We start from the raw sequence: 15,723 nt of genomic DNA, 5'->3' as shown, positions 1-15,723 counted from the left end.
CTCTAATCAAACTATGCTTTTCCAAATAATCATAAATCCTGTCTCTCAGAATCCTCTCCAATAATTTGCCCACTACCGACGTAAGACTGACTGGTCTATAATTCCCAGGGTTATCCCTATTCCCTTTCTTGAACAAGGGAACAACATTTGCCACCCTCCAATCATCCGGCACTATTCCAGTGGACAGTGAAGACGCAAAGATCATCGCCAAAGGCGCAGCAATCTCTTCCCTCGCTTCCCGTAATATCCTTGGGTATATCCCGTCTGGCCCCGGGGACTTATCTGTCCTCATATCATTCAAAATTTCCAGCATATCCTCCTTCTTAACCTCAACCTGTTCGAACATATCAGCCTGTTCCACGCTGTCCTCACAAACGACCAGGTCCCTCTCACTAGTGAATACTGAAGCAAAGTATTCATTTAGGACCTCCCCTACCTCCTCCGACTCCAGGCACAAGTTCCATCCACTATCCCTGATCGGTCCTACCCTCACTCTGGCCATCCTCTTGTTCCTCACATAAGTGTAGAACGCCTTGGGATTTTCCTTAATCCTACCCGCCAAGACTTTTTCATGTCCCCTTCTAGCTCTCCTAAGTCCATTCTTCAGTTCCTTCCTGGCTACCTTGTAACCCTCTCGAGCCCTGTCTGATCTTTGCTTCCTCAACCTTAAGTAAGCTTCCTTCTTCCTCTTGACTAGCTGCTCCACATCTCTTGTCATCCAAGGTTCCTTCACCTGCCTCATCGGGACAAACCTATCCAGCAGTCGCAGCAAGTGCTCCCTAAACAACCTCCACATTTCTGTCGTGCATTTCCCTGAGAACATCTGTTCCCAATTTATGCTCCCCAGTTCCTGCCTAATAGCATTGTAATTCCCCCTCCCCCAATTAAATATTTTCCCATCCCGTCTGCTCCTGTCCCTCTCCATGACTATAGTAAAGGTCAGGGAGTTGTGATCACTATCACCGAAATGCTCTCCCACCGATAGATCTGCCACCTGGCCTGGTTCGTTGCCAAGCACCAAGTCCAACATAGTCTCCCCTCTAGTTGGTGAGTGCATCATGTATATGGTACACACTTCTGCCACTGTGCATCGGTGGTGAAAGGACTGAATGTTGAAGGTGGTAGTTAGGGTGCCAATCAAGCGGGCTGTTTTGTCCTGGATGGTGTTGAGCTTCTTGAGTGTTGTTGGAGCTATATTCATCTAGGCAAGTGGAGAGTATTCCATCACACTCCTGACTTGTGCCTTGTAGATGGTGGACAGGCATTGGGGGATAGGGGGTGAGTTACTTGCTGCAAAATTCCCAGCCTCTGATCTGCTCTTGTCATCACAGTATTTATGTGGCTGGTCCAATTCAGTTTCTGGTCAATGGTAACCCCCAGGATGCTGATAGTGACGGATTCAGTGATCGTAATAACATTGAACGTCAAGGGGAGATAGTTAGATTCTCTCTTGTTGGAGATGGTCAGACCTGGCACTTGTGTGACGTGAATGTTACTTGCCACTTATCAGCCCAAGCCTGAATGATATCCAGGTCATGCTGCATTTGGACTTGGGCTGCTTCAGTATCTGAGGAGTCACAAATGGTTCTGAACATTGTGCAATCACTAGCGAACATCCCCACTTCTGACCTTATGATGGAGGGATGGTCGTTGATGAAGCAGCTGAAAATGGTTGGGCCTAGGACACTACCCTGAGGAAGTCCTGCAGTGATGTCTTGGGACTGAGATGATTGACCTCCAACAACCCCAACCATCTTCCTTTGTGCTAGGTATGACTCCAACCAGCAAAGAGTTTTCCCCCTGATTCCCATTGACACCAGTTGTACCAGGGCTCCTTGATGCTATACTCGGTCAAATGCTGCCTTGGTGTCAAAGGCACTTACTCTCACCTCAGCTAAGCAGTTCAGCTCTTTTGTCCACGTTTGGACCAAGGCTATAATGAGGTCAGGAGTTGAGTAGCCCCAGCAGAACCCAAACTGAGCACCAGGGAGCAGGTTATTGCTGAGCAAGTGCCGCTTGAAAGCACTGTCGACGACCCTTTCCATCACTTTACTGATGATCGAGCGTAGACTGATGGGGTGAGAATTGGCCAGGCTGGATTTGTCCTGCTTTTTGTGAACAACATACCTGGGCAATTTTCCTCATTGCTGGGTAGATGCCAGTGTTGTAGCTGTACCAGAATAGCTTGGCTAGGGGCACGGCTAGTTCTGGAGCACATGTCATCAGTACTATTGACAGATTGTTATCAGGGCCCATACCCTTTGCAGTATTCAGTGCCTTCAGTCGTTTCTACATATCATGTGGATGTGAATCAGTTTGACTGAAGACTGGCATTTGTGATGCTGGGGCCTTACGAGGAGGCCGAGATGGATCATCCACTCAGCACTTCTAGCTGAAGATGGATGCAAATGCTTCAGCCTTGTCTTTTGTATTGATGTGCTGAGCCCATCGTTGAGTATGGGGATATTTGTGGAACGTCCTCCTCCAGTCATTTGTTTAATTGCCCACCACCATTCATGACTGGATGTGGCCGGATGACAGAGCTTAGATCTGATTCGTTGGTTGTGGGATTGCTTAGCCCTGACTATTACATGCTGCTTCTACTGTTTGGCATGCAAGCAGTCCTGTGTTGTAGCTTCACCAGGTTGTCACCTCATTTTTAGGTATGCCTGGTGCTGGCCCTCCTGCACTCTTGGTTGAACCAGGGTTGGCCCTCCGGCTTGATGGTAATGTTATAGTGGGGGATATGCCAGGCTATGAGGTTACAGATTGTGGTTGAGTACAATGCTGCTGCTGGTGATGGCACACAGCACCTCATGGATGCCCAGTTTTGAGTTGCTAGATCTGTTGGAAATCTATCCCACTTAGTACAGTGGTAGTGCCACACAACACGATGTTGGGTATCCTCAATGTGAAGATGGGACTTCATATCCACAAGGATTGGTGGTCACTCATACTAATACTGTCATGGACAGATGCATCTGCAACAGGTAGATTGGTGAGGACGAGGTTTTTGCCCTCTTGTTGGTTTCCTCACCATCTGCCGCAGACCCAGTCTAGCAGGTATGTCCTTGAGGACTCAGCCAGCTCAGTCAGTAGCGGTGCTACTGAGCCACTCTTGGTGATGGACATTGAAGTCCCCCACCCAGAGTACATTTTGTGCCCTTGCTACCTTCACTGCTTCTTCCAATTTGTGTTCAACATGGAGAAGCATTGATTCAGGGGCAGGGAGGTCAGTAGGTGGTAATCAGCAGGAGGTTTCCTTGCCCATGTTTGGCCTGATGCCATGAGACTTCATGGGGTTCGGAGTCAATGTTGAGGACTCGCAGGGCAACTCCCTCCCGACTGTATAACCACTGTGTCACCACCACCACTGGTGGGTTTGTCCTGCCGGTGGGACAGGACATACCCTGGGATGGTGATGTCAGGATCATTGTCGGTAAGGTATGATTCTGTGAGCATGACTATGTCAGGCTGTTGCTTGACTAGTCTGTGGGACAGCTCTCCCAATTTTGGCACAAGCCCCCAGATGTTCGTAAGGAGGATTCTGCACGGCCGACAGGGCTGGATTTGCCATTGTCGTTTCCAGTGCCTAGGTCGATGCCGGGTGGTCCATCAGTTTTCATTCCTGTTCTTAGACTTTGTGGTGGTTTGATACAACTGAGTGGCTTGCTAGGCCATTTCAGAGGGCACTGAAGAGTCAACCACATTGCAAGGGAAAAAAAAATTGCAGTACTATAGGTAAAAGGTAGGTAAAAGGGACTAGCTGGACTGCACATGCAGAGAGCTGGCATGGACTCGACGGGCTGAATGGCCTCCTTCTGTGCTGTAACCATTCTAAGACTCTATGTTCTAAAATGTAGGATTAAGGCTGAAGTTATATCAAACTCTGAACTCAAACTGGTGTGAGACTGCCTCCTGGATGAAGCTTTAAATCCCGTGACTTTAGTGTACTTGGTAGTCTCCTAAATTTACTGCCACTTTTGTATTGATGAACATAGAATGGTTACAGCACAGATGGAGGCCATTTGGTTTGTCATGTCAGTGCCAGCTCTCTGCAAGAGTAACTCAGTTAGTCCCACTCCTCTACTTTTTTCCTGTAGCCCTGCAATTATTTTCTGTTCTGCTAATTATCCAATTCACTTTAGAAAACAACGATTGAATCTGCCTCCACCACGCTCCCAGGCAGTACATTCCAGATCCTAACCACTCACTGTGTAAAAAGATTTTTCCTCATATTGTCTTTGATTCTTTAGCCACTCACCTTAAATCGGTGTCCTTTGGTTCTCAACCCTTCTGCCAATGGGAATAGTTTCTCCCTATCTACTCTTAGAATTCTATCTTTTATTTTACATTGCCTCGTCTCGTTCTTCCTACCAAAATCTATCACTTCACACTTTTTTGCATTAAATTTCATCAGCCACTTGTCCGCCCATTCCACCAGCCTGTCAACGTCCTCTTGAAGTCTATCACTATCCTCCTCATAGTTCACAATACTTCCAAGTTTTGTGTCAGCTGCAAATTTTGAAATTGGGGCCAAGTCAAGGTCATTAATATAGATCAAGAAAAGCAGTGGTCCTAATACCGACTGCTGGGGAACTCCACAATATACCTTCCAGCCGTTCAAAAAACAATTGTTCATCACTACTCTCTGTATTTTGTCACTCAGCCAACTTCGAATCCATGCTGTCACTGTCCCTTTAATTCCATGGGCTTTAACTTTGCTGACAAGCAATTCCAGAAAGCTTATTGTGGAAGGATGATGCTGGAGCCTATCTTTACTCTTGTTCATTTATTGTACAGAGTAAAAGGATTACAAACAAGTAGCTCCTCACTCAAACCCTCCACCAGTCTCAGTTAAGTGTCTCCTTATAAGTGCTCAAGTAAGACCCTAATTAACACCCTTCACCTGCATATAATTGAACAACTGATACACAATTAACAAAGCCTGTTATGTGGCACTTTATCAAACACTTTTTGGAAGTCCACATACACCGTGATCAAATATCCTTTTAAATTTTCTCTGCTCTAAGGAGAACAATCCTAGCTTCTCCAATCTATCCATGTAACTGAAGTCCCTCATCCCTGTAACCATTCTAGTAAATCTTTTCTGCACCCTCTCTAAGGCCTACACTGACAAAGAAAAATGTTTGTGCAATTGCAAATAAGATTTCAGAATTAAAATCCAAAGTGGATGTCTTTCTTAGTTAGCTATGGCAGAAGATTAGTTCTGCTGTCCACGGGCATAGTTTCTTACCTTTATCCCAGCATTTCTCAGCATCTCCAGAGTAGGTCTGACATCAACCTGCAGCTGGTCCTCTACTCCAGTCAGACAAAGGAGCTCCATTTCCATCTCCAAACTCTCAATCACGGTTGCCACTTTTAATGATCTATCATGCACACTCAGCTTCGCTTGATTGTAACGAGTCTGAAGAAGAGATATTTTTTCCATTCATTCATTCTCACAATAAAGTCGTCTGGTAATATTGACAGAACTCAGCCATTGTGAAAGAGGAAAATTGCAGTTTTCTTTTCAAGTTACTATCAATTTTCTTCCCCCCCCCACCCCCCTCTTCCAGGATGTTTGCCCCTTGACAAGAGTACAGTTCAATGGGTGTCCTCTAGTATCTTACTAAATGACCATTATTCACACAAGTCTTGACAGTGAATGACAGCACGGGGAACCATCACAGTCGAGCCTTAGTCTGTCCTCACCCAACATTCACATTTCCTGCAGTGATTTCTAGATAGCATTCAGGAGCTGGAAAACAGTTTGACTTTTTTTTCTCTCTGTAATTCAGGGCATGAGGTTTTCGCTCTTAAATTGTTAGCCTGCACAAATTGCGATCAAATGTGGGATTTTCCCAATTCACTGAATAAACCTTCTGATAAGAGAATTCAAATAGAGATCTAGTTACCTCAAAATCCTGGTACTGCTCTTCTGTGAGGGACTTTTTGGCGACAACTAGAACTCGAAGTCCTTCTCTGGCCATGTTGCCACACTGTAATCAAATAGCAATCAGAACAACAGAAACAACTCAGATTCTTTGCGTTAAGTTTCTGACAGATTATTTTACGTGCACATGGCACTGGATTCCCAATAAAAAAAAATCAAATTGTTTATTTTCAGACACTTGATGTATCACGTGCCCTCTATTTGTTCACTGGTTAGTGACCAGTGACATTACCTCATTTACATTACTTCTAACAAAGTTTGATTTATATGAATTCATGCATCTACTACAAAGAACAACATGAGTGTGATTCAATGCAAGCATTTTGGGGGGCAAAAAAAATCAGAGTTTTCTGACAGTTGTACTTACGTATCATCACCTGCTCTTTCCATGGGTAGGTGCTAAAACATCATGTTTCTGTGCTCAATGTCAGTTCCAAACAATCTCTTGCTCTTCACAGAGAGCAAAGAGCAGGAGGTTGGTGAATTTGAACTCAAGAGACACGAAGACTGATTTTAACATGGGCCATGAGCACAGTATGTGGTAAGCAGCAAGTTTGCATCTTGGTGCCACAAATTTAGTCCAAAGCTTCATTTAAATGTTGGACCTTGAGTGTCCTGCCCTAACCCAGGGGGTAACACTATCTGGCCAGTGGATAGGGACTGGATTTTGAGCAGCATGGGACTGCTGTCAGGTCCCCAGCATAAAGTAAGTAGTGAGGTGCAGGGTCCAGACGCAGTTGCAATCGGGGGATGGAAAAGTAAAGCTTGGGGCAAAGGAGGCCAAAGGTTTCCTTGTGGGGCCTGGAGGTGCACCCCTGCTCCCTCTCGCGCACAAGGAAACCAAGAAAAACCTTCATTTTACTAACTTTCCTGAGCCTCTTCTGTTTGCAACCACATATCTCTAGCAGCTCTTGTATGAACCCGAGTTAACATGACATCCCATCTTTTGCCTGTTTATGAGGCCCTTGCGTGGTTGCAGTAAGTGCTCCAATGCCTCCAGAGACCATGGAGTTAGGTGGCCGTGGCTGTGAATGCAGTGCTAACATAGAGGCAAGGGTGCTACCCCAATTTTAACTCCCTGCCGGGTTTGGGAGTTAAAATCAGAGCTACAATGTCAGCAGCCTGCCTTTATAAATAATGAAAATCAAGAAGGCATCTACTATGATCACTTTTTACTGTTTCTAAAATTATACTGGAGGACTTTTTTGCTCAAATACTCAGGGGTATAGCCACTCTAGGACTTGGTCTGGGAAACTTCCTTTAAACAAGTGAACAAGATAATGCGGGACACTACATACCTCTTCTTCAAGCCAGTCATTGTACTGAACAATTCCCATCATGACTATATCAGCCCCTTTCATGTAGAATGTAATCTCTCCCGTAGATTCATCCTAGTCAAAGAACACAATTACAATAGAGACATGGCACTTAGAGGAACAGCTTGAGTACTTTGTTCACTGCCAAATTCCTGCAAGATGACACTAATGAGCCCCACTTAGCGGCTCTTGCACAAGCCAGCCTTTTGCCAATTAAAAAGCAACTTCTGATTGACAGTCAATACAATTACAACTTACATTTATATCCCTGCTTTAACATAAAAAAGTTCCAAAATGCTTCAGAAACCTGTATATGGAAAACACATGCATGCACAGCAAAGAACAGATTAAGAGTGATGAAGAGATGAGTTTTAGATTAGAGATACAGCACTGAAACAGGCCCTTCGGCCCACCGAGTCTGTGCCGAACATCAACCACCCATTTATACTAATCCTACACTAATCCCATATTCCTACCAAACATCCCCACCTGTCCCTATATTTCCCTACCACCTACCTATACTAGTGACAATTTATAATGGCCAATTTACCTATCAATCTGCAAGTCTTTTGGCTTGTGGGAGGAAACCGGAGCACCCGGAGAAAATCCACGCAGACACAGGGAGAACTTGCAAACTCCACACAGGCAGTACCCGGAATCGAACCCGGGTCCCTGGAGCTGTGAGGCTGCGGTGCTAACCACTGCGCCACTGTGCCGCCCTAAGTTTTATGGAGATTTTAAAGGGGGAGAGAGAGAGATGAAGGAGTTTAGGAAGGAAGTTCCACCAAAAGAGAAAACTGATGAACTAATTTAAAACTTTGTTCAAGCTAACAGCCATCACTGGTCATCTGTTTGTAAAACCATGTAGTTTTGATTACAAACAGAAAGACAGCCATTTGCCAAAGCACATCAAAGGGATACTTGAGCAAGGACTCTCAAAAAAAAACAGCCTTTCCTTAGGAAATGCTGAATATAAAGATGAAACGCAATCGGAATTTACATTTGTTACTTAAAACCATGTATCCAAGAAACTGTCCTTCAGTCATTATTCCACCCCAGCACTCATTTTCAGAGCTTGCTGGCTTCAGCACGGAATGAAATTGAAATGTCATTGCACAACTATCCTTCCAACGTTCAGTATCCTAATACTCACCCCATGCACACTTTTGTAAACATTATATGCCATTTATCAGAGTGCACTGCAAACACAAAGTGCTTACAAATGCAGTTACTAAAAAGCATTTTCAGCTTGAGATTACCACAACCCCTCAATTTATTTTCGAACTTTAAAATACATCCCCAGCCAGGTTGCCCTCTCTACACAGTGTATTTCTGCTTCTTCCATAAGAAGAGCTAACCACACCACTGAAAAGACAACTAAATCTGATGAAAATGTCTAGAAATGCAATCCAGCCCTGCTGCAAATCACTCACTTCACAGGAATTAATGCACAGAGGCAGCAGACTGTTTTGCTTGTCTTTAAATATAGAAAATTGGTCACAGTTAAATATTTCATAAATTCAATCCCAGCTACATTTTTTTTTAAGTCCATCCTTGCTTTTGTAGGACTAACTAGCAAAGTGACAGATTCCGACTTCTCAAGGTTGTTGAATTTTAGTTGAACTGGTTGGTTTGAAGGTACAGCGCATCGATCAAGTAGAAGTATAATGCATTTAAACATGAATGCAGCTAACATTGCTTGTGAGTGCAAAAAAAAACTTGACTTCCTGTCTTGCGAGGAGCAGCCACAATGTTTATAAATACTGATGCAGTATCAGCAGTCAATGCACGTTAGCCATTTCCCCAGTCAAGTTCAACAGGAGGTTGTTATTTTCTCAAATGATCCCTGCTGAGTTGCCCAAACTGTAGCTTAGGCTGTTGTGACCTCACTGCATACAAGACAGATTTTAAAAAAGGAACAAATAAGAGAACAAACCATCATCCTGCTAAACAATAGGCAGCTGTAAATGGAGATGTGCAAAATTATATTCCTAATCATGTCACGCTAAATGCAAATTTAAAAATGGACCAGTGAAACATGAGAAACACTCTGCCTCTGATGTATGCACCATGTCCAGAAAACTAAATTCCAACTTATATTTTCCAGCCTTTGATTTTTAAATGTCCAGAAATGAACATTAATGTAAAATCACTAAGTGCGAGGACAAAGCCTTTGCTAAAAGCTAAGTTTTCTTTACCCTTGTAAATGAGGTATTTGGTAACTGTACAGTTTCATAAACTGGACATTCATTCCACCCAAAGGATCTCTAAACCCACCTGAGTTTTGTTTGTTTCAAGTGGATGAAACATCCCATCTATTTATATTCATAACTAAACCTGTGATTTCAGTCCTTTCTACAATTCTGAACAAGCTGAAGGGCTTTATGTATAGCATTAGGAATTGCGTGCATTGAAGATCAAGTCACATGGTGAGAAGAGCAATATGACAAGATGGATCACATATTGGATAAAGGACCACAAGCAAAGGTTGGTTTTAAAAATAGTTTTTCAGTGGCATCCAGACACTAGAGTTCGATATTGAGCTCCCTTCTGTTTATTATATTCATTTACTATGACTAATTAAATCTGCAGATGAAAGCAAATTGTATGGTACTTTATTAGTAGGGAATATATTGCAATAGATTTGGAAGTGGGTCCAAGACTGACAAATATCTTTCAACTGAAGTGTGCTATTTATAGTACAAGGAGGCGTAGGTCAAAAGGTGAAAGGAAGAAGGAAAGACTTGGGGAGTGATCATTGACTGCTCCCGAAAGATTCATTTGACGTGTCATGACATTAGCCAAAATGAAAAGGGTATTGGGCTGTATTGCTCAAACTTTTGAATTTAATACTTAAGCCACATTAAAAATAAAATTGGTGAAGCCACATCAGAAAATATAATTTTGGTGACCCCAGCTCAAGATGGACATTAGGCCTGATATTTATGAGGAAGCGATCAGGCTGTGGGTCAGGCCGAACGTGGCCGATCTTAACAGTGGGACCTCGTTAACATCTTGTGGCTCTGCCTCCTGCCCAGCAGCTAGCTAATGAACAGCCTGGGCACCGGGTAAGAGAGAACACTGGCGGCAGGAGGCTGCAACCAGGGACCCTTGAGGACAGCCCCAAGCATACAGGGAAGGTCGGCAATCAGAAGGGCTGGGAGTGGGTCTGGGTCGGTGGGGGTGGAAATGGGGTGGGGAGAATTGGCCAAAGGCTTCTTAGAGGGGCTGGGTCAGGGTGTGGGGTACTCTCCAACTGCTCCTAGCCCACCAAGTGTGCTGAAAGTGCCACTTATCTTGAGCTGACAGTTCCCAACTCCCTTTCACTGCTGAGTTTCCTGACCCCAGGAAACTCGTTCAGGAGCAATTAACTTCAAATCAGGCTCCCAATTGTACTGTAGGAGCCTGATGCCAAAAATACGTCAATAATTGCCCCACCTTTGTGGGACAATCAGATGCCTTGATATCCACTGCTGTAAAAATGGTGGCAGACGTGTGTGCAGCTGACTGGGGTCACATTCCACACATTTCACTTTTTAATTCTCCCCCCCACCCCCCCACAATGCTCTCCTTTTCATTGTTGGGCGGAGGGCGGTGTTAGTTTCGAGGCCATTGTGTCTGTAAAGAGACAAAGAAGAGTAATGAGGATAATCCCCAATCTCGGAGCTATGGAGATAGACTTCATACCCTGGGTTTCGATTCAGTGGAGAGATGTAGATTTATATGGGATCAGATTTAAATAGCTACTTATTTTTATTCTTTCATGGGATATGAGCACTGCTGGCAAGGCCAGCATTTGTTGCCTATCCCTAATTGCTCTTGGGAAGGTGATGGTGAGCCAGCTTCTTGAACTGCTGCAGTCCACCTGGTGCAGGTACACCCACAGTGCTGTTAGGAAAGGAGTTCCAGGTTTTTGGCACAGCAACAGTGATGGAATGGTGATATAGTTCTAAGTAAGAATGGTGTGTGGCTTGGGGGGGAATTTGCAGGTGCTAGTGTTCCCATGCGTCTGCTGCCCTTGTCCTTCTAGGTGGTAAAGGTCACAGGTTTGGAAGGTGCTGTCTAAGGAGCCTTGGTGCGTTGCTACAGTGCATCTTGTAGATGGTACACACTGCTGCCACAGTGCGTTGGTGGTGAAGGGACTGAATGCTTAAGTTGGTGGATGGGAGCCAATCAAGCAGGCTGCTGTCTTGAGTGTTCTTGGAGCCATATTCATCCAGGCAAGTGGAGAGTATTCCATCACACTCCTGACTTGTGCCTTTTGCAGAGTCAGAAGGTGAGTTCTCCCAGCCTCTGACCTGCTCTTGTTGCAACAGTATTTATATGACTGGTCCAGTTAAGTATCTGGTCAATGGTAACCCCAGGATGTTGATGCTGGGTAATCCAGCGATGGTAATGCCATTGAATGTCATGGGGAGATGGTTGGATGCTATCTTGTTGGAGATGGTTATTGCCTCGCACTTGCGTGGCATGAATGTTACTTGCCACTTATCAGCCAAAGCCAGAATGTTGTCCAGGATTTTCTGCATGTGGATACGAACCGTTTCAGTATCTGAGCAGTTGTGAGTAGTACTGAACACTGTGCAATCATCAGCGAACATCCCCAGTTCTAACCTTATAATGAAGGGAAGATCATTAATGGAACAGCTGAAGATGGTTGGGCTTAGGACACTAACCTGACGATATCCTGCAGCGATGTCCGAGGGCTTAGATGTTTGGCTCCTAACAACTACAACCATCATCCTCTGGACTAGGTATGACACCAACCAGTGTAGAGTTTTCCCAACCCCCCACTCCCCCAATTCCCATTGACTTCAATGTTGCTTGGACTCCCTGATGTCATACTCAGTCAAATACTGCCTTGATGGTAAGGACAGTTACTCTCACCTCACCCCTGGAATTCAGCTCTTTTGTCCATGTTTGAACCAAGGCTGTCATGAGGTCTGGAACCAAGTGGCCCTGGAAGAACCCAAACTGAGCATTGGTGATCAGGGTATTGCTGTGTAAGTGCTGCGTAATAGCACTGTCAACGTCACCTGCCATCACTTTGCTGAGGATTGGGAATAGACTGATGGGGGGATAATTGACCAGATTGGATTTGTCTTGCTTTTTGTGGACAAGACATACTTGGGCAAATTTCCACATGGTCAGGTAGATGCCAGTGTTGTAGCTGTACTGGAACAGCTTGGCTAAGTGCATTATTGATACCAAAGGTCATAGATTGAAGTTACGACCTCAGTGAGACCGTTAACTTAAAAATACAAGATATGAATCCTCAGACCAATTTAAAGAATTACACAAGATTTCACATTTTAAGACGCTTATTATAACTAAACTAAAAGAAATCCCATTAACTAAATAGTACTTTGTAAGTAGCTGCTACCCCTAATTACAGATAAAGGTATTTTCTTCACTTATTAAAATACTTGAAAACCTCACACCACACTTATATGTTACATAGTCCTCCTTGATGGTGAAATCTTTGTGGTTAAAAGTCCCAAACTCCTCCCAATTGCAATGGGTTGGATCTCCCAGCCCTTTCTCAAAGTCAATGTTTGCTTCTATCACTTCTCCAAGCACTTTCGATCTGGACAACCGTGAATAAGGTGATCCCTGGTGATCCTGTTGGTCTTTCACTTCTCCGCAAACCTCAACTTTCAAAACAGGTTTAAGTCTTTTGCCTTTTACTATGACTACTACTACTCCCTTTGCCTTTTGTTCCATGACATCTTTGTCATTTAACTCTCCTCCTCTTCCCCCTTTCACTTGCTCAAATCTTATTACATTTCAAACCTTTGCCAGTTCTGATGAAAGGTCACAGGCCCGAAACATTAACTCTTTCCCGCTCCACAGATGCTGCCAGACCTGCTCAGTATTTCCAGCACTTTCTGTTTTTAGTTCAAGTCTTCACAGCCTTTCGCTTATCAGTCTTCTGAGAGCAGGCGTTACCTTTCCCTCTCCCTTGAGGCTGCCACTACTGGGTCTTCTTCCTTACAGCCTTCTCTGAGGCTGCCACTGCTGGTCATCTTTCTTAGAGCCTGCCTGCCTTCAGAAAATCTGTTGAATTTATCTCGAATCAAAAGTCAATAGCCAGCTGTTCTTTTCCAAGATGCAAAGTCCACAAGTCTGGCTACAGCAGAGCCACCCGGGGTTTCCACTGTTTCCAGGTTTTAGCAGCTGCCATTCATTTACATTCTCAGAGTCACTGACTCGCTGTTTATGACCTGAAGTCTGGAAGGGTGAAACTCATTGTTCTTAAGGTATTATACCCCTTCAGTCTCTGTTTTTCCAAAAAATGGTCTTTGAGCTGGGCTTCTTGTTATCCTGGTAACCAAGATTCCTGTCTTGTCTTTAGCAGAGCTGATGAGGTCACCTAATTTCTCTGACTCCATCTTAAACTACATTAAAAATCACAGTTTTTAAAACATAATCATGTGACAAAGTCCAGAGTTCAAAACAATTATTTGAGGTGATGGGGCCCATTAGAACCAGGAGCATATCTGAAATGTGACAATGATGGCTTAAGGAAAGTAAGACAAACTGTTATGGGAAATAACATACAGGTTTGGGGTGTCCCAGCATGTGCTTGATAGTCATTGAGAAGTCACAGAGGAATTTTTGACAGAAGATTCCTGAATTCGGTTGAGATCTTTATATTTTTCAGTCTCTCCCACGGGGTAAGTGGCAGGAAGGGGATGAGTGTATCAAGAAATGGAGTGAGCATTTGTGGACCTGATGGACTTAACAAGATTTTCCCCACTCCCCAATGATTTAAATCTCTTTTATGAATCACATTATTAAATATCTTCATGCCATTCATCAGAAGGTGGCTCACCCATCTTCTCAAGGGCAGTTGGAATTGGGCAATAAGTGCTGGCCTTTTCAGCCATGAATGAATTAAAAAGTTCTCCCCATGTTCCGTGTGGAGTCTTGTGATTCCTGAAGCTTTGTTGATCTGCAAGACAATAGGTCCTGGCTAGACAACGAAATTGAGGACTAAGCTCACAAAATGAAAAAAAAACAAGCACTTATAACTGTTAAAATAAAAATAATTATGAAAATAAAAATAATTATGAAGTAAAAGATCACTGGTTTCCCACAACAGCTCAGCACATTTATCCATTGAGAAGCTGAGCTATACAGACCAGTCAGTTGGGTGATCTCAGCTGTGATGACATAGAAGTGCTACAATTGGCCTCAGCTCCATTGGGTTAGGGAAAGAAAAATCAGCCACAATTCCAGATCCTGACAGGAACAAGGAACTGGATTTTCCAATTGGGGTCAGGACCCAGTGGGTCCTGATCCCAAACCGTGTGAGGAATAGTCACTGGATATGATTTTTGGTGAGCTGGCTAATTAATGGTCAGAAGGCACACCCGCCATCCAATTAAGGATGGCAGGTGGGCATCCAAGGCTGGAGGGCCAATAAGAGGCGCTTCAACAATGACACATCTGTATCCCCACTGTCTAAGGTGGGAGCTGATGATGCCTGCAGAGAGGGAGGGTGCCACACAGCGGAGGCACTCTCTAAAGACCAGGTAAAAATATTTGATTTAAAGAAAGCCACAGCTGCCAGGCTGTGATGATGGAGGGGCAAACCCTTCACTAGACAGCCAGCAGCTGCAGCTATGGCCTAACCGCCATGGTATGGGTGGTGGAGGGGGGGCGGCGGGGCGGTTGGTGGTGGTTCCTACTGGGTTGAAGCACTTGCTCTGCCAATTCTCCTGCCTGGAGGCCATCTCGTTTCACTGTTTTGGTCATGTTTTGGCCACAGTGTGAGGCCCACCTGCCAACTGAAAAATTCCAGTCGGCATGGGAGAGGGGCTTTAACAGGCTCTTTAATTACCTCAGTCTTCAAATTGCAGTCTCTTCCCAAAACTGCTCTGTGAGCACAATTGAATTAACTCCAAGTTGGTCAGCAGGTTAGTCATGTGACTAGCTCCTTATTTGGAACCAACTCTCCTGCGAGGTTTGTGGATTTCCTCCCAAGCTTACTAGACACTCTCAGTGGACTGGGGGCCGGGGTGGGGGTGGGGGTGCAATTTTGGCTTTTACACATTCAATGTCTGTTGATCAAAATCCATCTGGCTAATTGAATCAGGGAGGGACTCCCATTGTCTTCTTCAAGCAGCTGCCTTTTCGAATGCAAATGTGCAGCCATGTTTTCAGCCACTGTTGTGGTCATTTTTAATAAATTATTTCAAATCCAGTAACAGTTCAAAAATAATATTCCGTATGATGAAATTAGTATGCCTCATTTTTGGCAGGTGTAGTTTCTGTTAAAGGACTGCTTGCGTCTGCAAATGAAACCCGACCCCTACAGAACCACATCTGACCCAAGCCCCACCCAGCCCGAGTGCTTTCATTCTTTTACCATGCCCGACCCCACCCGACCACTGGAATATAATCAACTTTATTGAAGAGGTTGTGCTCTACCTTGGATGGAATCGC

At 44.4% G+C, this 15,723-nt stretch overlaps 1 protein-coding gene and 1 long non-coding RNA gene across 6 annotated transcripts in view; one reads left to right on the top strand and one right to left on the bottom strand.

Annotated features, from left to right (window-relative positions):
* The window catches only part of LOC137378086 (probable phospholipid-transporting ATPase IIA), a 212,727-nt gene that overhangs the window by 66,022 nt on the left and 130,982 nt on the right, over nt 1–15,723 (bottom strand). For all 3 annotated transcript variants that reach the window (XM_068048164.1, XM_068048163.1, XM_068048165.1), the window contains exons 16-18: nt 7,255–7,347; nt 5,919–6,002; nt 5,258–5,428 (exon numbers count right to left, since the gene is read on the bottom strand). In XM_068048164.1, the coding sequence (XP_067904265.1) occupies nt 5,258–5,428; nt 5,919–6,002; nt 7,255–7,347 (348 nt within the window). The remainder of the gene's footprint in view (nt 1–5,257; nt 5,429–5,918; nt 6,003–7,254; nt 7,348–15,723) is intronic.
* The window catches only part of LOC137378087 (uncharacterized), a 57,884-nt gene that overhangs the window by 4,791 nt on the left and 37,370 nt on the right, over nt 1–15,723 (top strand). For all 3 annotated transcript variants that reach the window (XR_010976551.1, XR_010976550.1, XR_010976549.1), the window contains exon 2: nt 9,622–9,759. This is a non-coding gene — a long non-coding RNA (uncharacterized lncRNA). The remainder of the gene's footprint in view (nt 1–9,621; nt 9,760–15,723) is intronic.

This window comes from Heterodontus francisci, chromosome 16 (assembly GCF_036365525.1).
Source record: "Heterodontus francisci isolate sHetFra1 chromosome 16, sHetFra1.hap1, whole genome shotgun sequence".
Lineage (NCBI taxonomy): Eukaryota > Metazoa > Chordata > Chondrichthyes > Heterodontiformes > Heterodontidae > Heterodontus > Heterodontus francisci.
The sequence above is the reverse complement of the archived record's forward strand: the minus strand, read 5'-3'. Positions and strand labels throughout refer to the sequence as shown.